The following is a 25,781-nucleotide window of genomic DNA, read 5'->3' on the forward strand; positions in this document are numbered from 1 at the left end:
GGGTCCATAATATTTATCTAGTCTGACCTCCTCTATATCACAGGCCAGAAAACCTTAAGTATCATTATTCCCCTTTTACAGATGAGGAACTGAGGCACAGAGAGACTAAGTGACTCACCCAAAGAGCCTGTTCGGGAGCAGGACTTGAACTCCGCTCATCTGTATCACAGTGTAGCAAACTAACCACTTAGTCACCCTTCCCCTCTTAGCTGTCTTCCTACTACCCTGGGGACAGAGCCCAACTGCTCAGGGTGATGTTTTTAATTATTTAAAAGACAGCAAACCATAGTGCAATGATAATTGGCTCTGGTGCTGTGATGTTCACACACAATCCGAGCAACCCTCTCCAGTGTAGCAGCGTTCCATGGCACATGGGTGAAAACCTCACAACAAAGCCACATGCTCTTTGCTTCTGCTCTGCCTTTTTGGGTGACATGATGGTAATTCTGTAAAAATGACAATGACATTAAATAAAGTTTCATGGGTCAGCACCCAAATGTCGGAAAAAACCTGGAGAAAATACTCAGGTCTCCAATGCAACTGTAACTCTGACCTCAGTGGTTGCATATTATGGTACTATCCTTAGTTATGTGATCACAGACAATGATTTCTGCAGGGCTCCTGCCTCTTTGATGCTCAGGTTGGGTAATGAACAGTGAATGAGGGAGGGACCCTGAAAAGCCCTGCATTATTCTCCGCCAATTCTGTTCCCAGGGACATCTGCAGTGAAGTAAATGGAGGTAGTCCTGTGACTGAGAAAAGAATCTGGCCCTCTGTGCAGATTGTAGCATGCAGAAAGTGGAGTGGGGACTCGTGGATACAAATACATGAACATTGTGTCCATTTACAAATAATGCCATTATTAAAAACATTTTAAAATTAGGATTTAATTTCCAGGGAGAAAATAAATGTTTTTTAATGCCAGTTTTCTTATTAACGGCACTGTGTGCAGCTTTCCTCACCAACTTTATGAGGCAGAGGTCTCCTGGATATTGGAGTATGTGATTATGTAATTAAGGGCTGTGTCATATGCCATACGCACAAGTGGGCAGAGTTAAGGGGATCTAGCTTTGGAGTGCACTATAATTTTAACACATGTATAGAATATTTTGAAAGGAATAAAGATAAAGCATAGAGAGGAGGCCTGTAATAAATGAAATTCCAAGGGAAGCACTAGTCACTTATGCAGTGCGGCTCAGCACTTCCAGAGTCCTGAGCCCAGTGCTCAGCCTGAGTAGCTGGGCCAGATCCTCTCTACTTCAGCCCACAGGGCACTGGGGAAGATGGAAGGATGCATCAGCAATCATCGGGCTCTAACTCTACCACCTCCACCACTCATCCATGCATCACTCCCCTCCCCTCCCCAGCATGCTGCTACATAAGGCCTCCTCCATGGTGATAGGGGCTGGATGTGCCCCCTAACACATAAGGTTTTATTTGGCATGAGCCACTAGGAATCATTCATCTCCTTCACATAGTGTGCACTGAATGTACCAAGGGTCCACAGGGAGCCCCATTGGGGCACATTGTAAGTGGGAGGGTCCAGGGCATTTTTGACGATGTTGCTTACTTAGCCATCTGGAAAATGCCAAGCCTCATTCAAAGCCTACTGCACAAGCACAAAGGGCAATTTTCAGAGTTTTGTACCTTTGTCCAGTCAAAACCAATTCTCAGAAAACTCAAAGACATTTCTCCTCAATGAGGGCTGTTTCCCGACCAAATTCCCACTCCAGCCACTACCCTACCAGGAAGGTTCAAAAAAATATTGCAAGGTTTTATTATTACAGAGTCATAGATTTTGAGGTCAGAAGGGACCATCATGATCATCTAGCCTGACCTCCTGCCCATTGTAGGCCATAATAGACCCCTAACCTGCAGCTGAGTTACTGAACTCCTCAAATCATGGCTTAAAGATGTCAAGTTGCAGAGAATTCACCATTTACACTAGTTTAAAGCTTCAAGTGACCCATGCCCCGCACTGCTGAGGAAGGTGAAAACCCCCTAGGGTCTCCGCCAATCTGACCCAGGGAAAAATTCTTTCCCAACGCCAAATATGGTGACCACAATGGGCTCAAACTTACAATAAAAACCCACAGGCAGAGACCAGGCCCAGGAAATGTCCATTCCAACAGTGAAGGCTTTGGAGAGTCAAGAGTCAACTGCAGTCTGATCAGAATGGAAACACTCGAGCCACCAGCCTTCACTACACTACTCACTGTTGCTAGAGCTCCAGCACTCACAAAGGGAAGCCTCCTGCGCTGGGCAGCCTCTCTCCCCATTAACTGAAGACACCTGCTAATCTTATGCGCCTGTCTGGGAGCAGCAGTGCCTCTCATGCTCTTACACAGGCCTGAGTAGCAATGCTTGCCACAGCATAGGCACAGAGCCTGCTGCCTCACCAGTGGCAGGGGGCCCTGCATAGTGATGCATGGCATCACAGTGTAGTTAGCTGTCTTCGAGGCTAGCAGCCAGGAGCAGTTAGTGGGAAGCACTTCCAACTCTGCATCTACCACAGCTGAAGGACGACTGAATGCTCTGGCTGGAGGAGCAAATGAAGCCCGTTGAGGGCTTGTCTAGATTGGGGAAATCTGCAATGGTACAACCCCCCAGTGTAGACCCATTACACTGGGGTGCTTAACTTTGGTTTCACAGCAGTGCAGAACATCCACACTGGGGTTGCATTGGTGCAGCCTCACACTGCAAAAGCCCATAGTGCAGGCAAGCCCTTGCAGGGTAGGTCGCACTGGGGCAAATCCCACTTTGCACTGGTGCAGTGTGTCTCCATTAGAGGCTTGCACAGGTGTAATCACACCCTTCTAACCCTATTGTTCTACGATTAGTGGAGATTTGCCTAATCTGGACAATCTCTGAGACACGCAAATGGCCCAAGCACCACTAGTTCCCTGAAAGGTGTCCCCTGTAAGGCAGAATTACCTTCTCCAGAAAGCAGCAGCCATTGGGTTTAAATCTATTCTCCGAAGACCTTGTGGTTCAGACAGTTTCCCAGTGAAACATGATGTCCTGACAAGGTGGAGGGGATTGTACATCATCTCTCCTGACCCTCCACAAATTATAGATATTCACAGATGACCAACCCCTTCTAGGGGAAAGGGCAGTTGTCAGGAGCTGGCTTGTGGATAAGAATCATCACGCTGCAGTTTTGGCAAGGTGCAAGGGTGTTCATTTTGTCCAAAGTCATTGGTCCAAGTTTCTTCTCTGATTGTGGCAGTTTCTTGTCTGTGGCCTGCTGTCAGTATGGTGGGGTGAGGGGAGCTGTGTGCATTGCTTTTATAAGTTGATCTTGGTGGCAGATGGGTCTGCTGTAGCCCGTGTCACAGACACAGGGACAAGGGGTTTCTTCTTGCAATCACATCAGCACTCTTCTCCGGAGGAGCATTTCTTTGAAGCTGTATCTAACTGCAGGACCTGGCAATCCCTCCAGCTACTCTTGGCTGCCTAGTGACTCTAGACATATGCCACCCATCCCCTTGCTCATTCACTCCCCCGCACCTTGCTTGTGTCTGTGTATTTAGGCTGTGAGCTCTTCCAGGGAGGAACCGTGTCCTCCTGTGTGTAGGTACAGCATGGAACACAATGGGCTCTCAGTCCCGACTGGGGCCTTCTGTGCTATCCCACAATATAAGGGATAAATAATAGTAATAATTATATGTCAAGGAATGAAAGACCTGAAGAATCAAATACTCCAGCAATGAGCTCCAGAGAAATACCTATATGCCAATGAATTATAGATTTCAGAAACTGATTTCTGGGTGCCTGCTATTTTACTGCAAGAAGGCAACATGGTTCAGACACTTTGAAATCTAGGGATCAGAAGCATTCTGTAGATATAGAGGTAGTATATAATAATAATTTTCACATACACACACACGTTTCTGTGGAACCCTACTTAATTCAGCAAGGTGTGTGTATGTGTGTTTGTACAAAGTATCGTTACTACTGCTACTTTCATGAGAAATTTTTAGATCTGAAGTGATGTAATTTTTTTAACTAGTGCTATGTAGTAATGTCCCTGTGTAATTAGTAAATCATTCTTTGCAGGAGCAACTCCCACTGACTTCAGCGAGGCCAGAATTTTACCCACAGTCCGCATTTAGCACATCCTGATCTCTCCCCATGTATTATATGGAATGCAGTGATCTGTCACGGCTGTCACCTCTCTCCAAGCCTTTTAGCATGTTTGTAAAACATGTTGATGATTCCCTCCATGCTCTTTGGCCTGACATTTTCCACTTTGTCATTATGATTCCCCAGTACTGTTTGGTTGCTCATCTGTGCCCCTGCGGCCAGTTCATTTCCCCTGGCCATCCCATTGCTGCTTAAGATGTGAGAAATTGATAAAACCTCCCAGTGTACAATCCAGAGCAGGGCAAGGCATTGTTTCATAGGGAGATAAGATAGCCCCACGTCATTGGGTGGGTCCCAGAAGTGACCAATGACAATGGACAGCTGCCAAGTTCTGCTCTCCCCTTCCCCTTTATAACTGAGGCTGTGAAGGCAATCATGACAGACCTGTCCGAGTTTCCATTGTAAAAAGGCTGATCTCACAAACTCCAGCAGCGATGACTCTGACTCAAGCTGAGAAGGCTACAGTAATTGCCATTTGGGGAAAGATAGCTGCCCAAGCTGATGCCCTTGGGACCGAGTCGCTGGAGAGGTAAGCAATGCAGCATCTTTGCTTAGATACTGTGGGCCTGTCTCTGGTCTCAGTCTGGTAGACTTACTCTAGTGTAAAACTTGTGTGAATGAGATCAGAATCAGGCCCTGAGACGCTCATTAGATTCTGTGGGCCAAATTCACCACTAGTGTAAGTGGACCTAGCAACATTGACAATAATTGAGCTGTGCTTGCTTTTGCCAGGGGTGAATCTGGGCCTGTAATTCAGAGGCCTGGGGAAATCAGAGACAATAATGGTTGGCTACTGGGCACCCTTGAGTGGGCAGATTTTGAAGTGTATCATTCAAACATTGATGATTGAGGACCTCAGCTTTTCTTGGAGAATAACGTTCATGGAAAGTCTAGTAGAATGTGGTAGAGCTCTATAGAAATTACTCTAAAACTCTAGACTTTATCGGAGAATAATATTCCTGCTATCAAATCCTACTGGATGGTTTCTAAAGAAAGAAGGTAATTTTCTATTCACTTGTATAGCACTTTCCATGAATACCAGCTGAGAGGAGTTCAGGAGAGTGACTCCACACTGTCATTAATACCGAGATAATACCTTGCCAAATGCAAAGGTTATCATTTTTATGAGCTGAACATGAAAAAAGAAGGCATGGATGTGGGGTTTATTATGTAAGTGATGCAATTTATATTGGCAAGTACTGAGCAATGCTTGAGAATGGATAATATACAGGGCATTCAAGCGGATTGCTTGAAACATGTCTCAACATTCCATTTGATGTGCAACAGATTAGTAGGAGAAGTAACTATCTCCTAGAAGTGTATATCACTTTAAACCACATGGACTTGTAGGTCCACGGAGGGTTTGCTGTAAATACAACTATATAGCCTTTATTGGCAGAACTGGGAAATTGTATTTTATATGAAGTGAAGGTTATGTTAAGTGAAGAAGGTGTTTTCCCCCAAACATCCCATTTCAAATAAACCCAGCTGAAGTTTGGGGATGACCCACCCTATGCTCCTTCCAGCAGAAATCCACCCAAAGCTAATCAACTAAATAAGATGACACAAAGGGAGGGAAAGAACCTGGAAGTTGATTGAACATGCTTGGTTTATTCAGGCAAAGAATAATCCCAGGTTTGTGTTATTCAGCCTGTTAATTTTAAATCTTTTGATGGTCCTTTCTGGATGTATAGCCTCACTTATAGTGGGTAAAGCAAAGATTCTGGACAATAAAATATCTCTGTATCTAGAGTATTCACTGTAAGGTTATGGATTTTGCTAACTATCATTAGGAAATAAAACTTAGTTCTGCTGAAGAAAATATACTACAGAAGGTGCAGGTGGCTGTGTGGAGGTATTAGGTTATTTAGTTCAAAGAAGAAAAGAAAGTAAGTTTAAAACGCTTTTAAAATACATTTCAGCATGTAAATCTACATTTGCCTCTAGGATCCCACTACATCTAATTATTCACTGTGGGTTAGAATCCTCCCTGGTGTGACTCCATTGATTTATGCAGTTATACCAGGGATGAATTTGGTCTGATATCATTCTTTTCCTAAAATAAAGAAATAAGGTTACAAACTGCTTCTGTGGAACTGCTGGCCTGTAACATTTGAATATTCCCGCACCAGTTCAGCTCATGGTTTAGAACAGGTTACAGTAGGACATTAACAGTCTAAGGATCACAGATTTTCTCTAATCCATTCTAATGCTTTGGACTAGAAGAGCAGAATGGAGTGTTTATCCAGGGTCATGGCTCCCCCTTTCTCAGTGTCAGCTGCTCAGTGCAATTTCCATTGCTGAAGCCACTTCTAATGTTCTCTTCCAGGCTTTTTTCAAGCTTCCCACAGACCAAGACCTATTTTCCTCATTTCGATCTCAGCCAAGGTTCTGCTCAGCTTCATGACCATGGCTCCAAGGTCCTGGGTGCTATTGGTGAGGCTGTCAAGAACATCGATAACATTACAGGTGCCTTGGCCACACTTAGCGAGCTGCATGCCTACATCCTCCGAGTCGATCCGGTGAACTTCAAGGTGAGTGAACTCCTACATGCAGTGCAGAGGGTGAAGAGAGTCCATTGGTCACTGAGTCAGGGGGCCCAGGCCACTTCAGCTGATGGGAGCTTAAGCACTGAATACTTTCCCATATAGTGCAGAGTGTGGCAGGGACGAAGCCTTGCAGCTCAGCGGTGAAGCTGTTATCATGCTGAGCCTTGGAAATGTGGCTGCAGCTTCACTTTAATCAGAGTGGCTGTGGAAGTCCTTGGCTGTTCCCTCTTGGGCTGGCTAAGACTCCTGCCTTTGTTGGGAACAGTCAATCCTGAGAGTGCAGCTGTGGTCCAGGAGGCTGTGCACTGGTCTGGGAATAAGTAGCTCTGGTTCTGCCATATACTCACTGTGTGATCTTGGGCAGGTCACATCACATCTCTGTGCCTCATCTTCCCCATCTAAAATGGGGATTATGATACTGACAGTTCTTGGCCAAGGGCTCTGAGGTTCCTGCATGAAAAGCCTTCTATAAATGCAAGGGTTATTCACAGTTACTTTGTATTCTCCTTTTGTGGAGGGGAAAGAGGGAGCAATGTTAAGCAATGACTTTTCTCTAGTCCAGAAGGTGGATTTCTTAGCCAATAGCTCATATCCACATGAGGTGACTCTGTGTAACTAGCAAGGAGATTCCTGCTTGATTCTTCAAAGACCAGACTCTCACTAGCCAGAGGAATGTTATTTCAGGCAGTTCCATTTGATTTCCTCCTGTTCTTTTCTCTTGCAGCTGCTTTCCCATTGCATTCTGTGCTCTGTGGCTGCCCACTTTCCCAACGACTTCACCCCAGAAGTCCATGCTGCATGGGACAAGTTCCTGTCCAAGATTTCTTCGGTGCTGACTGAGAAGTATAGATAAACTGTCTCCTTGGAGTATGAGGCCATGGCAGCTAGGAGTGGAATGCCCATCTCTCATCATGCACGCTTCATGAATCCCCACACATGGGTTTTATCCTTAACAAAAAGTCAATAAATATGCCAATTAGCCATCATGATCTCTGTGCTTTAATCTTTACTGGCTCCAGCCACACATTATTGTTCATAATGAGAGGTGTTCTGACATTCCCTGTAAGAGAGGTGAGGGATAGCTCAGTGGTTTGAGCAGTAGCCTGCTAAACCCAGGGTTGTGAGCTCAATCCTTGAGGAGGCCATTTGGGATCTCCGGCAAAAATTGGGGATTGGCCCTGCTTTGAGCAGGGGGTTGGACTAGATGATCTCCTGAGGTCCCTTCTAACCCTGGTATTCTATGATTCTATGCTAAGGGGTTAATTATCAGGGATCCACATACAACACTTCTATTTACCCTTTTCTCATCATACATTGAACTGAAGGGCAGCAAATTTAAAACCAATACAAGGAAATGTTTTTTGCACAATTTGCCTGTGGAACTCATTACCACAAGATCTCATTGAGGCCAAGAACTTACCCAGATTCACAAATAATTAGATACATCCTTGATAAAGGGAAGTTACCTTAGATAAGATTCCCCCAAACCCAACATTTTAAGGCACAGAACCCTCCTACTTCAGGGAATAAGACCGTCTCTAATGAAAGGGTCTAGGAAGAAACTCCTGTGTGGGCAGGCTATACCGAAACTGCCACTGCAGTATCTTCTGGTGCTGATGCTGACCATAGCCCAGGATCTTTCCTCTGGCAAAGAGGACCCTGGGCTGAGCCAGACTGGCAGTATCTCTGAGACACCCCCTCCCCAGCTGATTTGCCTGGCTAGACAAAGCCATGTCGTGCAAGCGTAGCTGGGATGCTGTGTGAAAGCAGAGGAAAGGTCTCTAGCAGGACTTCAGAGCCTGGTTCTGTTTTATGCATTTATATTTCAAGTTAAGTCAGTGCTGGTGGGAGCTGCCAGATTGACAGTCTTGAGCATTAACTCCTCTGTCTTTAGATGGGCAGCAGCATCCCACCCTGCCCTGGTCAAGATGGGCCACTCTCGTTTGGTCTCCATGATTCAGTCTCAGATTGCCAGCAACAGTTCCCGTTACGTCCAGTCCTAATTCATTGTACACAGGTCACCAAACAGCTGCCAGAGGTTAGTGACTTTGCCAGTGGTGACTCAAAGGTGAAAGGTTTTGTATTACATTCCCGTTCCCAAGATGCCTAGCCAGACTCCTGACTGAGGCTCGGGTGGAACCCGAGACAGAGAGGTGAAAGGCGTCATATCCGTATCCAGCCCCTTTCCCCATGTTCGTTTCCAGCTCCACGGGCAACATGCTGACTTCCCCAGTACAGACATGCAATATGACATTTCAAGGCTGCAGGGCACAAGGCTGGATTTCAGCAAGATATGGGCACTGTTGTGATTTTAATGGTGACATCCTGAGGAAATGCTGCATTGAGTGGACTCCCCTGCGGAGCGGAGTGTCCAGAGGCAACACTCACAGTTGTACTAGTGCCGGTTTCAGAGTAACCTGGAAATAAAAGAGGCCAGAGATGAAGAGCCATATTTTACCATGATGTGCAAAGAACGATCACACCGAGAGGTAGATGTAAATAAAAAGCCATTGGGACCCAGTCCAGTTCTCATTAAAATCAATAGAAAGAGTCCCAATTGCATCAGGCCCTGAAACAGTGCATGCTCAGCACCTCAGCAACACCTCACATTAGGATGCAGCATTGGAGCACTCTGACTCAGTTTCCCTTTTATGATCCTCAGACTTGGAGTAAGGGTCAACAATCCCTCAGATATGGCTCACTGCTTCAGCGTTTGCTGGGTTTGGCAGGGGAACAAGGGCCACTCACTCCTCTGGGCTCCAGGGTCCCTGTAGGAAGTGGTTGAAATCTCTTCTGACCCCTTGCTGCTTCCTTGACCTGCTTCCTACCATGGGCCTCTGCAGGTGATTCATCAGACTCCGGTCCTGTGATCCTCTCCTCCTAGAGGTCCAGCTTTGCTTCTCATCACTCTGCTGCTGAAGGGTGTCACTTTCAGTGGCTTCTCAGCCTCTCTGACAGCCTCCTGGAACTCCTTCACCCCTACTACCTTCTCCCTTCAGGGCCAGACCTAATCCCTACTGCAGTTCTTCTCTCTCAGTCCTCCCCTATTGGCCCTTCCTTTATAGCAATCATTCAGTCTGTTTCTTCCCAGCTAGGTCTAATCCTTAATTCCTTCTATCGCTTGGAGGTGTCAGAATTGGCTAATTAGACTCTTGATCTCCCCTTAACCCTGTCACTACAAGTGTGGGGTTTATACACAGAAGACCCGTCACAAAGCCCTACAAGCAAGAAAGCTGATTTTGTGGCTTGTGGTTCCTCTGGACCAGGCTTGACAAACGCCTGGCCTGGCCTAGCGGATCCCATGATATAAGAACATAAGAGCTGCCAGACCAGGTCAGACCATAGTCACTCTTGCCCATTATCCTGTCTCCAACAATAACCTGTACCAGAGCTTCAGGGGGAGTATACAGAACAGGGCAATTATGAAGGGATCCCCCCCATCTGGTAATCAGAGGTTGTGGGATGCCCAGAGCATCAGAACATAAGAACGGCTCTACTGGGTCAGACCAAAGGTCCATCTAGCCCAGTATCCTGTCTTCAAACAGGGGCCAATGCCAGGTGCTTCAGAGGGAATGAACAGAACAGCTAATCATCAAGTGATCTATCCCCTGTCGTCCATTCCCAAATTCTGGCAAACAAAGGCTAGGGACACCATCCCTGCCCATCCTGGTTAATAGCCACTGTCAGACCTATCCTTGATTAAATTATCTAGTTCTTTTTTGAACCTTGTTATAGTCTCGGCCTTCATAAATATCCTCTGGCAAAGAGTTCCACAGGTTGACTGTGCCTTGTGTCAAGAAATACTTCCTTTTGTTTGTTTTAAACCTGCTGCCTATTAATTTCATTTGGTGACCCCTAGTTCTTGTGTTATGAGGAGTAAATAACACTTCCTTATTTACTTTCTCCATGCCAGTCATGATTTTATAGACCTCTATCATATCCTCTGTTAGTGGTCTCTTTTCTAAGCTGAAAAGTCCCAGTCTTATTAATAAAAGAAAAGGAGTACTTGTGGCACCTTAGAGACTATCAAATTTATTTGAGCATAAGCTTTGCATCCGATGAAGTGAGCTGAAGCTCACGAAAGCTTATGCTCAAATAAATTGGTTAGTCTCTAAGGTGCCACAAGTACTCCTTTTCTTTTTGCGAATACAGACTAACACGGCTGCTACTCTGAAACCAGTCTTATTAATGTCTCCTCATACAGAAGCTGTTCCATACCCCTAACCATTTTTGTTGCCCTTTTCTGTACCTTTTCCAATTACAATATATCTTTTTTGAGATGGGGCGACCACATCTGCATCCAATATTCACGATGTGGCATACCCTGGATTTATATAGAGGCATTGATATTTTCTTATTATCTATCCCTTTCCTAATGATTCCCAACATTCTCGTAGCTTTTTTGACTACTGCTGCAGTGGAGGTTTTCAGAGAACTATCCACAATGGCTCCAAGATCTCTTTCTTGAGTGGTAATAGCTAGTTTAGACCCCATCATTTTATATTTATAGTTGGGATTATGTTGTCCAATGTACATTATTTTGCATTTATGAACATTGAATTTCATCTGCCATTTTGTTGCCCAGACACCCACTTTTGTGAGGTCCCTTTGTAACTCTTCACAGTCTGCTTTGGACTTAACTATCTTGAGTAGTTTTGTATCATCCGCAAATTTTGCCACCTCACTATTTATCCCTTTTTCCAGATCATTTATGAATACGTTGAACAGCACTGGTCCCAGTACAGACCCATGAGGGACACCACTATTTACCTCTCTCCACTCAGAAAGCATGGGGTTGCATCCCTGAGCATCTTGGCTAATAGCCATTGATAGACCTCTTCTCTGTGAAATTATCTCGTTCTTTTTTTGAACACAGTTATACTTTTGGCCATCACAACATCTTCAGCTTCAGATTCTGCAGAATGAAAGTTTGCATTGAAAGACAATTAATAGCCCTTATAGTTGTGAAAATAAAGTTACAAATGTGAACCAATGTTGGAAACAACAGCTTTGAGAGTTTTGAGCCATCTCAGTGGTCTGTTGACTCTGAAGCATAACAATTACACTTTACAGACCAGAATTCCTGATAACTTAGATAGGCTGTTGTACACACAAATTGTATATTTCTAATTTGCATGTTTAATTACTGTAATTGCATAGGCAAATAGCCAAATAAAGAAAGGGCAGAAATGGTAATGTTCTTGATAGCGTCCTGCAACTTGTATTCCTCATAAAGTGATTCCAAAATCTGCTGTAAATTTGCTAACAGTTTAGAGTCTATGAAAAGGCCATTTTCCCTTGATCTTTGTGTACACCTCTCTTGGTCATCCCTGGCAGAACCCCTGTAGACTGAGAGACCTAACTTTGTAGCCCCAACCCAGCAAATACAATTCAAAATGAATTTTTGCTTCCTGCACACTGAATTTGACATACATCCTGTTGACTCCCAAAGGGTGAAGGGAGTAGAGAGAAGCAGTAGACATGTTACATTCATTTTTTGCATTAAGTCTTTCCTTTAGAAGACTATGGTTTTTTTCCTTTTCCAAAGATGCTTATGTAACAAAACTGCACAGGGCCTTCCTTCACTAGAGCTCTTTTATCCAGCAGAGAAAGGCATAACAAGAACCAACAGTAAGATAGTTAAAGCCTGATAAATTCAAGAGGTCAGGCTAGATGATCAAATGATCCCTAGTGGCCTTACAGTCTATGAATCTAGGAGAGATTGAAATTTCTAAACAAGCACATACAGGGCAGCTTGAGAAGTTCAAGTGCAGTAAATCATCCCAGCAGGATGGAACTATCCTAGTGAACTGAAGAAAAACAAAGGTGCGTGAGATGGGCCAAATTCTCCTCGTTTACACCCAGCTCACCCTAGTGCCTTGGAATCCTTCCTGGTTTACGCTGCTGTCATTGAGGGGCAGATAAGGGGGCTCTGTGGACTGTGCTGAGAGACCCTTGTGTGCTACCCTCTGGGGCAAAGAGGCTAGCGTCTATTATGCTCCAGAGCAGCAAAGGGATTCTTTGCCCCGGATGCAGACCAGTCAAAGCTGGGGGTTTTAGCTCACCACCATATGAGAGGCTCAGGACGGTGCCCCTGGGAACATTTCCTTTGCTCTCACAGTTTAGTGATTTTACAGCCCTCCTGTTGTTTCCTTGGTAGCGGGCTGCAGAAGGGGGCCTGAGGGTTGGGGAGGGGACGGTGGGTGCTTCGGCTTTTTTATGTGGGATCTGCCCTGAGGGCTTGGTGCGGGTGGGGCTGCTCCCAGACCCGCTGCCTTGCTGTCGTGCCAGGCAGAGTGGCACGGGATGTGCTCGCTTGCTCCGGGGTCCCAGGACAGGAGGCCGGGCTGTCTTCTGTGTCGCCGGCCAGTCCAGCCCCAGGCCCCTCACCCCGAATAAGTTCAGGGCCGGCACAGCCGGGGCCAGGGGGCTGGCAGCTGCCACAGAGATAAAGGGGGCGGCAGAGGCGAGCGGACCCGCACAGCCCCAGCCCAGCCACCCAGCCGCTGCCATGCTGGCCGCAGACGAGAAACGGCTGATCCTACTCACCTGGAACAAGGTGCTGGGCCACCAGGAGGACTTTGGGGCCGAGGCCCTGGAGAGGTAGGGCCGGGGGCAGGCGGCCCAGGCGCAGGGTGTAGGGAGGAAACCAGCGCAGACACGACTTTGGAATGACCCAGCTGCTCTGCTGGACCGGGCTAATGGGGGCACCCGGGCGGGTGGGCGCGGGGCTCCCCTGGCACCCTGGGTGGGGGCCTTTGGGATTCATTGTCTCTGAACCCCCTCCCCCCTCGCAGGATGTTCACCGTCTACCCACAGACCAAGACCTACTTCCCCCACTTCGACCTGCGCCCTGACTCGAAGCACATCCGCTGGCACGGGAAGAAGGTGGTGGCCGCCCTGGGGGACGCCGTGAGGCACATCGACAACATCAGCGAGGCACTCTCCGCGCTCAGCAACCTGCATGCCTACTCGCTGCGGGTGGACCCGGTCAACTTCAAGGCAAGAGCAAGCCAGGGCCGAGGAGAGTCCCCGGGGGGTGCGGGATCAGCCCTCCCCCCCACACACTTTCCCCTCTCTCCGCGGGGTGCGGGATCAGCCACACACACACACACTTTCCCCTCTCTCCGGGGGGTGCGGGATCAGCTCTCCCCCCACACACACACACACTTTCCCCTCTCTCCGGGGGGTGCGGGATCAGCCCCCCCACACACACACTTTCCCCTCTCTCTGGGGGGTGCGGGATAAGCCCCCCCACACACACACTTTCCCCTCTCTCCGGGGGGTGCGGGATCAGCCCTCCCCCCCCACACACACTTTCCCCTCTCTCCGGGGGGTGCGGGATCAGCCACACACACACACACTTTCCCCTCTCTCCAGGGGGTGCGGGATCAGCTCTCCCCTCCCCCCACACACACTTTCCCCACTCTCCGGGGGGTGTGGGATCAGCCCTCCCCCCCACATACACACACACTTTCCCCTCTCTCCAGGGGGTGCGGGATCAGCCCTCCCACCACACACACTTTCCCCTCTCTCCGGGGGGTGCGGGATCAGCTCTCCCCTCCCCACACACACACTTTCCCCTCTCTCTGGGGGGTGCGGGATCAGCCCTCCCCCCACACACACACACTTTCCCCTCTCTCCGGGGGGTGCGGGATCAGCCCTCCCCCCACACACACACTTTCCCCTCTCTCCGGGGGTGCGGGATCAGCCACACACACACACACTTTCCCCTCTCTCCAGGGGGTGCGGGATCAGTTCTCCCCTCCCCACACACACACTTTCCCCACTCTCCGGGGGGTGTGGGATCAGCCCTCCCCCCCACATACACACACACTTTCCCCTCTCTCCAGGGGGTGCGGGATCAGCCCTCCCCCCACACACACTTTCCCCTCTCTCCGGGGGGTGCGGGATCAGCCCCCCCCCCCCACACTTTCCCCTCTCTCTGGGGGGTGCGGGATCAGCCCTCCCCCCCACACACACACTTTCCCCTCTCTCCGGGGGGTGCGGGATCAGCCCTCCCCCCCACACACACACACTTTCCCCTCTCTCCAGGGGGTGCGGGATCAGCCCTCCCCCCCACACACACACACACTTTCCCCTCTCTCCGGGGGGTGCGGGATCAGCCCCCCACACACACTTTCCCCTCTCTCTGGGGGGTGCGGGCTGCCCCAGGCGCTGCTGGCTCGGGGCTCCCTGGGGTCGAGGACTGGCTGCCGCTTACCCGGTGCGCTTTGCTTTGCAGCTGCTGTGCCACTGCTTCCAGGTGGTGCTGGCCGTGCACCTGGCAGACGAGTACACCCCGCAGGTGCACCTCGCCTATGACAAGTTCCTGGCCGCCATCTCTGCGGTGCTGACCAAGAAGTACCGGTGAGCCGCTGTCCCTCGCGGCTCTGGCGGGTTAGCCACACGGCCTGCAGTGCTCTGACCCAATAAAGATGCCATCCCCGCAGCTCTGTCTCCGCGTCTCATTGGCGGGGCAGGTCGGAAGGGGGATACTCAGCTCTGCGGCTGCCTGTCAGTCCCTGGGGCCTGCATTCTGTGAAACAACAGGGTCTGGCAAACTCCACCATGAGACCTGCCAAGCACACAGGTGCTGGAAGTAGGTGTGCTGCTGCACCCCTGGCTTGAAGTGGTTTCCATCCTAAACAGGGTTTACAGTTTGATTCAATGGCTCCCAGCACCGCTGGCCAAGGGTCTAACTGACACCTGTCCTAAATGCCCTGGCTGCGAGCACTGGGAGTTAATAACTCTTCCCACGGTCATAAGAAAATCACCTCCCTAACCTCAGAGGTTTATGAGAAATAATACAATAACACAGGAAAAATAAGTCAAGCTGGGGTTACAGCCCAGGAGAAAGCATGACCACTTGGCCCAGCAAACAATGCCCAATACTGTGGGACTGCGGGGATTATTTCATTTTATTGTTTTCTGCTTCCAGAGGGTGGTGTCACTTTTCCAAAGAGCAATAAATGTGACAGGTTTCAGAGTAGCAGCCGTGTTAGTCTGTATTCGCAAAAAGAAAAGGAGTACTTGTGGCACCTTAGAGACTAACCAATTTATTTGAGCATAAGCTTTCGTGAGCTACAGCTCACTTCATGGGGTGCATAAAGTGGAAAATACAGTGAGGAGATTTATATACACACAGACCACGAAAAAATGGATCATACACATTGTAAGGCCATTACCAGCACATTTCCAGGAGTTAACAAGAACGTCTGAGGAACAGTGGGGGGGAGGGGAGGGAGGAATAAACAAATAAATAAATAATGGCCCACCTTGATGATCACTTCAAAAGGTTTTCTCTCCCCCCACCCCACTCTCCTGCTGGTAATAGCTCATCTTAAGTGATCACTCTCCTTACAATGTGTATGATCCATTTTTTCGTGGTCTGTGTGTATATATGGTCTCAGTTTGTCCGGTGACCTGGCAGGATGATGGCCAGGGCAACCAGGTTGCAAACTGGGTCAGTTTGCCCTACTCGGTGATCAGAGACGTAAAGAAAGAGATTCGCGAGTTCGGCCTCACTAGCACGTATTTAAGTGGTCTCATTGAAGGGCTAGGTACTGGGTACACCCTGGTCCCTGAAGATTGGAAGGTGCTATTGCGCATGATGCTGACGCCCAGTCAGTATGTTATTTGGCTTAGTGAGTATCGGCAGATGGCGGAACGCCAAGCCCAGGTATATAGAGAGCAAGGTGTCATTTATGAGCAGTTGGCAGGGGAGGGCCAGTTTGCTACTGTCCATCTGCAGTCTCAACTCCCTCAGGCCATCTTCCCCATTATTTCCACCTGCGCCCAGCATGCTTTCCGGAAGGTCCCGGATTCGGGCAAGCCTACCAAAAGCTTTGCCAGTATCTGTCAGGGTGCATCAGAGTCCTTTATGGATTTTACCAACAGATTGCAGGAGGCTATCCTCCGACAGGTGGATAACCCTGCGGCAGCTCAGGAGGTCCTGTTAAAAATGGCGGTTGAAAATGCGAACAAGAATTGTCGCCGTGCTCTCCAGGCGGCACAAGCCTCTGGGATTCTAGAGCTGTCAGACATGCTGCGGGCGTGCCAAAACATCGGAACTCAAGCACATAAAGCTGGGGTTATGGGCGCCGCCCTGCGGAAAAGCGGGAAGGAGGGGAAGCGTTGTTACCGCTGTGGTAAGGAGGGTCACTTTCAGCGGGAGTGCTGCTCATCGACAGCGCCCGCCCGCCCCTCAAAGAAGTGCCCCAAGTGTCGGAAGGGCTATCACTGGGCTAATCAGTGTCGTAGCGGGTCGGGAAACTGCACGACGGGTTCCCCCTGAACCCAGGGCCAAACGGGGGTGTTTCCCACTCAGACAACTGTTCCTCTGCTTTAAAATCCATAGACTCCATGAGGTCGGCGACTGCCGGAAGTGCAGGGCTTGATTTGATTATGCAGGAGGACGCTGATTTTCAGTTGCCGGGGGAGGTTTGTGCCATACCTACCCAGGTGACGGGACCTCTCCCTGCCGGATTTGTGGGTCTGGTTCTTCCTCGCTCACACGCTGGGAAACAGGGTTTTTTTGTCATTCCAGGGGTCATTGACGCCGATTACACCGGCGTTATTAAGGTTCAGGTATGGACCCATCTTCCACAGTTGCTCCCACGTGGACGGTCAGTTGCACAATTGATTTTAGTCCCCTATCAGGTGCCAGCTGCAGAGGATCGAGCCCGGGGCGGAGGCAGCTTTGGATCGACGCTGGCTCAGTCGCCATCTCACAACACGTCCTCTTCACTTGTTGCTCTAACAATGTCAGTCCGCCCCTCGAAACCTCAGTTAACACTTCTCTTAAATAATATTCCTTTTACAGGGCTGGTGGACACTGGAGCTGACCTTATGGTGATTCGTGATCCGGAGTGGCCGGTCGGTTGGCCAACAGTTCCTTCTAAAGAGTTGTGGGGGATCGGGGGTAGCAAACCCGGGCGCCAAAGTTTGTCTTGGGTCACGGTCTCTAAACCAGGAGGCCGTGCCCTTGCTACAATCCGCCCTTTTGTATTCCCTGTCCACCTCAATATTTGGGGCCATGACTTACTTACAAAGCTGGACACCACCCTCGATATTAATATATAATGGCCCAAAATCCTCCCTCACCCACCTTGCCATCCGCATTACCATTAGTATGGCAATCCTTAGAGCCCGTATGGATTGACCAGTGGCCCCTCCCCCTAGAAAAGCTGAAAGCGCTTCATTCACTTGTACAACAATATTTGCATGCACAGCGCTTGGAGAGCTTTACTAGTCCTTGGAATTAGCTGATGTTATTTTGGCCTTTCAACTTTTTGTTGATTGTCCCTTTAATTTGATCGTGGACACGCATTATGTTTATCAGGTAATTGATCATTTACCCCTTGCCCTTATTACCCCTCAGGTCGATGCGGACCTTCTTCGCCTGTTTTTGTCCTTACAGTATCTCCTCACCACTCGTAATTTCCCTTATTTTGTTGCTCATATTCGCAGTCATACCCCTCTGCCTGGGCTACTTACTGAAGGCAATGCGCGCGCTGATCGCGCGTTACGTGGTCAGGTAAATTCCCTTTTTTCTGATCCCATTGAAAGTCATTCCTTTTTTCATCAGTCTGCCTCTGTTTTGGCCCGACAGTTTCACATTCCTGCTGATCATGCACGTTCTATTGTTCATTCCTGCCCCCACCGTGCCGCTGCTGCCCCTATCTTTTTTTATGCCGTTAACCCCAGAGGTACCGCAGCGAATCAGCTGTGGCAAATGGATGTCACTCACATGCCACAATTCCGCCCCTATTTGTTTTTACATGTTTCCATTGATACCTATTCAGGATTCCTCTGGGAGACCCCACAGCGTGGGGAAGCCACTCCTAAAGTTATTCACCATTTGCTAGCCTGTTTTGCTGTTATGGGCCGCCCGAGCCAGATAAAAACAGATAATGCCCCAGCCTATTGCTCCACAGCCCTCTCCATCTTTTGTGCCCAATGGGACGTCTGTCTCAAACACGGGATCCCTTATAATTCCACAGGCCAAGCTATTGTTGAACGTGCAAATTGCACACTAAAAACCTTGCTCGACAAACAACTAAAACAAGGGGAGCTGCGTCTCCGAACCTTAGGAGACATTCAGCAGCAATTGCATATCCTTTTGTTTATTTTAAATAATTTAACGCTGAACGCAGATCAGCAGACCCCCGCGGATCGGCATTTTCACAAATCCGAGGTACTGGAAAGACCGCGTGTCTATTACCATCAGCTGCCGGATCCGCAATGGCAGGGCCCAGTACCTCTAATCACTTGGGGTCGGGGATATGCTGCTGTGTCTCTCCCTGCAGGACCGTTGTGGGTTCCGGCCCGGTGTGTGCGACCGGCACTGAAACAGCATGGCGTGGCACCAGGGGCTGTCGAACCCCATACCGGAGTTTCAGCTGACCTTGGAGGAAAACGCGGTGCCTCCCGGGTCGACAACGGCGGGATGGAAACGGAGGAGGCGTAGCGTCCCAAGCCAGCCCGTGACATGGGGAGCAGTAAAAGCATTGGTCGCCGCGGCTCAATGAAGACTGGCAGCAAACCAACAGCCAGAGACTTCTGAGACTTTGTTTGTGGCAATTCTTGCCCAAATTACTGCTAATTCTGTATTGACTGTATGCCTTTTGTGCCTGCTATTTCCTGTAGGGGTTGGCTCGGGAGCACTTTCTCCGTTACGAGCCCGAATGACATATAACCTATGAGAAAGATTGGCTTCAATAGCAAATGTTACCCACTTTTGTTTATTTAATTTTGTAGCAGCTGAAGAATTGTTAGGTACATGCCTTATTCCAGTATGTCATCACCCTGAGGAAATTGGAAATGAGATGATGCTCGCTGCTTACGCAAACCTCTCTTCCCAGTACTCTAGCATGGCTAATTGGGGCCTGGCCAATTACACTTTACCTTTTTAAGCTCATTTTTTGCTGTTGCTGTGTGCAATGTATTTCCTTTTTGTTAAGGCTTTGTCGAGAACCGCCCTGGCAGGCTCCACGAGTTATGACCTCGTCTGTCCGGGAGTTAATTGGCTTGCAAAAGCAAATTGATGGCTACCATGAGATGGCCGAGCACAAATAAACAAAAAAGGAGGGAATGTAGGATTCATACAAGGTTCATGCGCTTGGCAACATTCAGGGCACACCCGGAGTGTTGTATAGGACCTGTGCACACACAGCTCCTTTCAAGGGCATCAACCTTGGAATCTCGCCCAGATGACATGAACCGTGGGAAGCCTCCCAGGACTGGGCTCAAGGCCCGAAAGCAAGGAATGCGGTAGATAGAAACTGGTAAATAAGAATGTTAAACAAAGCCAATGTATTCCTTTTATCTGTTGGAGAATGTAATGCGGCGGGGGGAGAGAAAGAATAAAGGGGAAGGTGGAATGCTGACAGGCAGAAGCCTGTTAGCAGACCAGCTCGCTTGCTTGCTTAAAGCTCTGTGCTGTCTTGTCATTGAACCGCCACAGTGGGGGAGATATGATGATACCTTTTATTGGCCCAACTTCTGCTGGTGAGAGAGAGACACTTTTGAGCTTACTCAGAGCTCTTCTTCTGAGCTGGGAAAGGGACTCAAGAGCGTCCCAGCTAAATACAAGTGGAACCGATTGTTTAGCACATGTAGTTAACTTTTTCAAGGTGAATTGGCCTGTTTTTGTCACAAAGTTACAATGGTTTTGTAATCCATCACTTCCAAGGGTGCTTGAAAACAGCTTTTTCTACTGACTGCCGGGTCTGATGTGGGGACCTGGCCCGGACTGCCAGCTCCTGTCACCCATCACAACTTTGGGCCACAGTGGACCAGGGTTAGACTCATGGTAATGATCTAGAGGTGGATATAAGGAGAAGGTGAGGCTGCACAATGTCCTTATTGCAATACTAAAGAGGGTCAAGAAGATGAACTAAGCTCTCCTGGGAGATGATAGGGCCACTCCTAGGAATGAGAGGACAATAGTAGCAGAGATTAGATTAAGTACACATGGGTTTGGGCTTCTCTACTCCAAAAGGGATTGGCAGAATCGACAAAAAAAATAAAGAGATGGTGACTGTGGAACACTAGAGCCATGTCAGAGTGTGGGAGCACCCTGCACTGCAGGGTGTGCCTTTATCAGCCAGAACACGCACACAGCTGGTGGGCATGCTGAGGTGAGAGCAGGAGCAGGCTTTGTGGTGAAGGCAGGGGCTAGGGAGGGCCAGAAGACAGAGCTTCTAACTCTGACTTTCTGTGCTACCAGGGGCAAGTCACTAAGGGCCTAGTCCTGGACACTTTGGAGTCTATATCCACACTCTCATAGACATCAAGAGCTGCACGATTGACTCTCTAATCTCTCTCTGCCTCCTGCTTCTTCATCTTCAAAATAGAACTAACATGCCTCACCTACTTAGCTGGGGAGGAGGGTGTGCAGTGGTGAGGCTGAATTTTTTACTTTGAGATCCTTGAGCCGTACAATCTTCTAGGGACAGAATTAGGGCCTATCTTCAATTGTCACTATCATTTAGCATTTGTCTTTAGATCTGTAGAATGGGCTGAATTGTGGGACCCAAACTTCCCATACTGGAGCTGCACCACGTGGGAAGTTTGAGTCCCATAATTCAGAGACTTAGACATCTTACCCACTGTGCAGGCCAAACAGTTCTCAGACTGGTGACTGTCTGAGACAAATGAAGACTGGTGACCCTGCGTCAAACCATGACTGCTCTGAAGCCTCCGCTTTTGCTCCAACCAGGACGGCTGGACTGAGGGAGGATGGCTTCCATTTTTTGGAAGAAAAGCCCCAGGGCTCTCCACCTAGCACCCATGCCCTGCATTAAATCTCCATTTAAAATAATCCGTGCCACATTGGTTGCACGAGCTGTGTGCACACCAGCCTCTCCCTTTGTTTGGGAGTCTTTGGTGCTCTGTCTCAGCCAAAACCCTAGGGAAATGCTTTGTGTTCTTTATCTGTCATCACCAAACATGTATGTGAGCCTGTGCGACAGGGAGGGGATGTGTGTGTGAATGGGGGACAGGGTTTTTGGGGTGGCAGTGTTTGTGAGTGTGTGTTTGTGTGTAGATGAAGTGTGATTGTGGATTTTGTATATGGGGTGAGCGTGGGGGAGTGGTGTGTGACCCTGCACTGTAGGGGGGCAATGTGACTGAGGGGACAGTATAGGGAGGGGCGCTGTGTAGGAGGGGACCATATGTGGGGCAGTGTGTGGCGCAGCAGTGGGGTGCAGAATGTATGAAGGAGCAAAATGCTGGGGGGCAGTGTGTCTGAAGGGGCTGTGTGGGGGCTGTGTGCATGGGGGCAGTATGTATGAGGGAGCAGTATGTGAGGATGGGCTGTGTGGGGGAGTGTATGTGAGGGGGCAGCGTGTGGGAGGAGTGTGTATGAAGGGGCATGTGTTGGGGCAGTGTATATGAAAGGGCTGTGTGTAAAGTGTGTAAGAAGGCACAGTGTGTGTGCACAGGACATGTATCTGAAGGGCCAGTGCATATAAAGCAGCAGTGTCTGGGGGAAATATGTATTAGGCGGTAGTATGTATAGAGGCACTGTGGGGGGCAGTGTGTAGGGGGCACATTGTATGGAGCAGCAGTGGGGGGCAGAGTGTATAAAGAAGCAGAGTGTTGGGGGCAGTGTGTAGGAGGGAATAGTGTGTGAGGAGGGGATCTGTGTGGGGGGCAGTGTATGTGAAGGGACCATGTATATGAGGGGACAGTGTGTAGGAGTGGCACTGTATGTGTGGTGCTCTTTGTGGGGCTGTGTGTATGAGGAAGCAGTGTATGGAGCAGTGCATATGAGGGAGCAGTGTGTGGGGAGAATCTGTGTTTGAGGGGGCAGTGTATGGAAGGGCAGAGCGTGTGTGGGGGCAGTGTGTGTGTGTAGGGGTAGGGTGTGGGGGGCAGTGTGTACAAAAGGGCACAGTGTGTGAGGGGGCAGTGTGTGGGGGAGGCTGAGGGAGTGGGGAGCAGTGTGTATGAAAGAGTAGAGTGTGTAAGGGGGCAGTGTGTGTGTGTGGAGGGATAGGGTGGGGGGCAGTGTGTACGAAAGGGCAGTGTGTGGGGAGGGGGAGGGAGTGGGGAGGCAGTGTGTAAAAAAGGGCAAAGCATGTGAGGAGGCAGTGTGTGTGTGGAGGGGTAGGGAGTGGGGGGGCAGTGTGTACAAAAGGGCAGAGTGTGTGAAAGAAAAGTGTGTGTGTGGAGGGGTAGGCAGTGGGGGGAGCAGTGTGTACAAAAGGGCAGAGAGTGTGTGGGGCAGTGTGTGTGTGGAGGGGTAGAGAGTGGGGAGGCAGTGTGTAAAAAAGGGCAAACCATGTGAGGGGGCAGTGTGTGTGTGGAGGGGTAAGGGTGTTGGGGGGCAGTGTGTACAAAAGGGCAAAGCATGTGAGAGGGCAGTGTGTGTGTGTGGAGGGGTAGGGAGTGGAGGGGCAGTGTGTACAAAAGGGCAGTGTGAGGGGGCAGTGTGTGTATGAATGGGAAGTGTGTGTGGGGGCAGTGTGTATGAAAGAGCAGCATGGGGGGGGCAGTGTGTGGACTGGAAGCAAATGGAGCAGGAGTGTATATGAGGGTGCAGCGCGTGGGGCAGTTTGTATGAAGGGGCAATGGTGGGGGGCACGTGTAGGGTATAGTATGTATGAGCCAGCAGAGTATGAGAAGGCGGATGGTGTGTGTTACAGGGCAGTGTGTGTGAGGAGGTAGTGTGGGGGAGAGTGTAGGGGGCAGTGAATATGAAGGGGCAGTGTGTGTGTGTAAAATATATATGATGGTGCAGTGTCAGGTTAGCAGTGTGTGTGGAGGGGCTGGATCGGGGGCTGTGGGGGCAGTGTGTATGAAGCAGCAGTGCCTGGGGGCAGTGTGTTGAGGGGGAGTATGTGTGAGGGAACAGTGTGTGGAGGGGTAGTGTGTATGACGGGGCAGTGTGGGGATGCGTGTATGGGGAAAGTCTGTATGAGGGCACAGCATGTGAGGAGGGGGTGGGGGGCACAGTGGAATAAAAGGGAAGGTCCTCTCATGGATCAGCAACTGGTTAAAAGGTAGGAAACAAAGGGTAGGAATAAATGGTCATTTTTCACAATGGAGAGAGGTAAATGGGGTGGGGGGCAGGGATCTGTACTGGGACCAGTGCTGTTCAACAGAATCATACACTATCTGGAAAAAGGAGTAAACAGTGAGGTTGCAAAGTTTGCAGATGACACAAAATGACTCAAGATAGTTAAGTGCAAGGCTAGCTGTGAAGAGTTATGAAAGGATCCATAGAGGCTGGAGGCACTGCTGCACCCCCTGGCTTGAAGTGGTTTTCATCATACACAGGGTTTACAGTTTGGTTCAGTGGCTCTCAGCACCCCCATGATACACCTTGTTTCAGCACCCCTGAAGAGATCTCACAAAATTGAGTGACTGAGTAGATGAACAAAATGGCAGATGTAGTAGATGAACAAAATGGCAGATGTTAATAAATGCAAAGGAATGTACATTGGAAAACATAATCCCAACTATCCATACAAAATGATGGGCTCCATTAGCTGTTACCATTGCAGAAAGAGATCTTGGAGTCATTGTGGATAGTTCTCTGAAAACTACTGTTCAATGTGAAGCAGCAGTCAAAAAAGTGAATACTGTTAGGAACCAAAGGGATAGATAATAAGACAGAAAAGATCATATTGCCTCTATATAAATCCATGGTCTGCCCATATCTTGAATACTGTGTGCAGTTCTGGTCACCTCATCTAAAAAAATAATTAGAATTTGAAAAAGTACAGAGAAGAGCAACAAAGATGATGAGGGACATGGAACAGCTTCTGTATGAGGTCAGATTAAAAAGGCTGGGACTTTTCAGGTTGGAAAAGAGACAACTGGGGTGGGATGGGGTGTGTGTGATAGAGCTCCATACAATCATGAGGGGTGTGGAGAAAGTAAAGAAGGAAGTGTGCTTTACCCCTTCACATAACACACAAAACAGGGATCACCCAATGAAATTAACAGGCAGCAAACCAAACAAAAGGCACTACTTCAGCACATAAGGAACAGTCAACCTGTGGCACTCTTTGCCTGGGATGTTGTAAAGGCCTAGACTATAACTGGGTTCAAAAAATAATTATAGAATTTCATGGAGGAGAGGTCCATCAACTGCTTTTAGCCAAGATGATCATGGATGCAACCCCATGCTCTAGGTGTCCCTAACCCTCTAACTGCCAGAGGCCAGGAGTGGAGGACAGGGAATGGATCACTCAATAATTGCCCTTCTCTATTCACTCCCTCTGAAGCACCTGGCACGTGCCACTACCAGAAGAGGGAGTACTGGGCTAGATGGACCATTGGTCTGATCCAGTATGGCTGTTCTTGTGTTCTTAGCAAGGGGGCCAGTGTGTGTGTGGGGGGGAGTAGTGTGTTTCAGGGGACAGTGTGTAGGAGGGAGCAGTATGGGGAGCACTGTGTGGGAGAACTGCCCCCTGAGTAGCACTAATGCTACTTTTTATACTTTCGCCTTAGCAGCGTGAGCCACCCCTCCCCAGCACCTGTTATCCGCTGGGCGCAGCAGACACAGGCAGGGCAGAGGATTCAGGGTTGCGGGCTGAGATACTCTCGGCTGAGACTTCTTGTTCCCGTTTTGTCTGTAGTTCAAGGAGGCGCCCGGGGCCACCCAACCAGACTCGCCGCCTCACGCTTCCTCTAGGAGCAGAGACCCCGAACGGGCTCCATGGGAGCCCCCAGGCTGCCCACCATAGGCGCCGGCCAAGGCGGAGGAGCCCAGCACTCTGGACAGCTCTCCCCTCAGCCCACTAGGCAGCAGGCCGGGGAGATCGCTGCCGGGTCTGGCGCCGCCTCGCGGAATTGCTCAGCTCCTCTGGCCTTCAGAGCCCAGGGGCACCTGGGGGCGCCAGCATGAAGGACACGCGCCTGCCCCTGCGTTTTGCTCTCCCCGGTGCGCCCGCAGGGGACAGGCCCCCTCTTCTTGCGCAGGGGCCTGCGAAGTGCCCGGGAGGCAGGGCAGCTCTCTTCGCGGGGGTCCAGTGCCTCCTGCTGGGCATCCAGCATGCAGAGCAGCCCAGCGGGCCCCTGGCAGGCCCGGTGCCAGCCAATGGGAGAGGCGGGGCGGGCCGGGGGACG

General features: G+C 49.5%; 2 protein-coding genes across 2 annotated transcripts; both read left to right on the forward strand.

The window, feature by feature from the left end:
• Positions 1 to 4,322: 4,322 nt before the first annotated feature.
• Positions 4,323 to 7,676, forward strand: LOC125643414 (hemoglobin subunit pi). The gene is made up of 3 exons (XM_048865964.2): positions 4,323 to 4,675; positions 6,476 to 6,680; positions 7,420 to 7,676. Exons 1-3 carry the CDS (start codon positions 4,581 to 4,583, stop codon positions 7,546 to 7,548), a joined length of 429 nt encoding a protein of 142 aa, XP_048721921.2. The 5' UTR covers positions 4,323 to 4,580; the 3' UTR covers positions 7,549 to 7,676.
• Positions 7,677 to 12,891: 5,215 nt separating this feature from the next.
• Positions 12,892 to 15,138, forward strand: LOC125643415 (hemoglobin subunit alpha-D). Its single transcript, XM_048865965.2, has 3 exons — positions 12,892 to 13,298; positions 13,493 to 13,697; positions 14,941 to 15,138. Exons 1-3 carry the CDS (start codon positions 13,207 to 13,209, stop codon positions 15,067 to 15,069), a joined length of 426 nt encoding a protein of 141 aa, XP_048721922.2. The 5' UTR covers positions 12,892 to 13,206; the 3' UTR covers positions 15,070 to 15,138.
• The last annotated feature ends 10,643 nt before the right edge of the window (positions 15,139 to 25,781 follow it).

The sequence above is a fragment of the Caretta caretta genome, chromosome 10, assembly GCF_965140235.1.
Source record: "Caretta caretta isolate rCarCar2 chromosome 10, rCarCar1.hap1, whole genome shotgun sequence".
In the NCBI taxonomy this organism is placed as follows: Eukaryota; Metazoa; Chordata; order Testudines; family Cheloniidae; genus Caretta; species Caretta caretta.

Coding starts and splice junctions, on each gene's coding strand:
- LOC125643414 (XM_048865964.2), top strand. CDS start 4,581: ATGACTCTGACTCAAGCTGAGAAGGCTACAGTAATTGCCATTTGGGGA. Junction 4,676..6,475: donor GGGACCGAGTCGCTGGAGAG/GTAAGCAATGCA, acceptor GTTCTCTTCCAG/GCTTTTTTCAAGCTTCCCAC. Junction 6,681..7,419: donor TCGATCCGGTGAACTTCAAG/GTGAGTGAACTC, acceptor TTTCTCTTGCAG/CTGCTTTCCCATTGCATTCT.
- LOC125643415 (XM_048865965.2), top strand. CDS start 13,207: ATGCTGGCCGCAGACGAGAAACGGCTGATCCTACTCACCTGGAACAAG. Junction 13,299..13,492: donor GGGGCCGAGGCCCTGGAGAG/GTAGGGCCGGGG, acceptor CCCCCCTCGCAG/GATGTTCACCGTCTACCCAC. Junction 13,698..14,940: donor TGGACCCGGTCAACTTCAAG/GCAAGAGCAAGC, acceptor TTTGCTTTGCAG/CTGCTGTGCCACTGCTTCCA.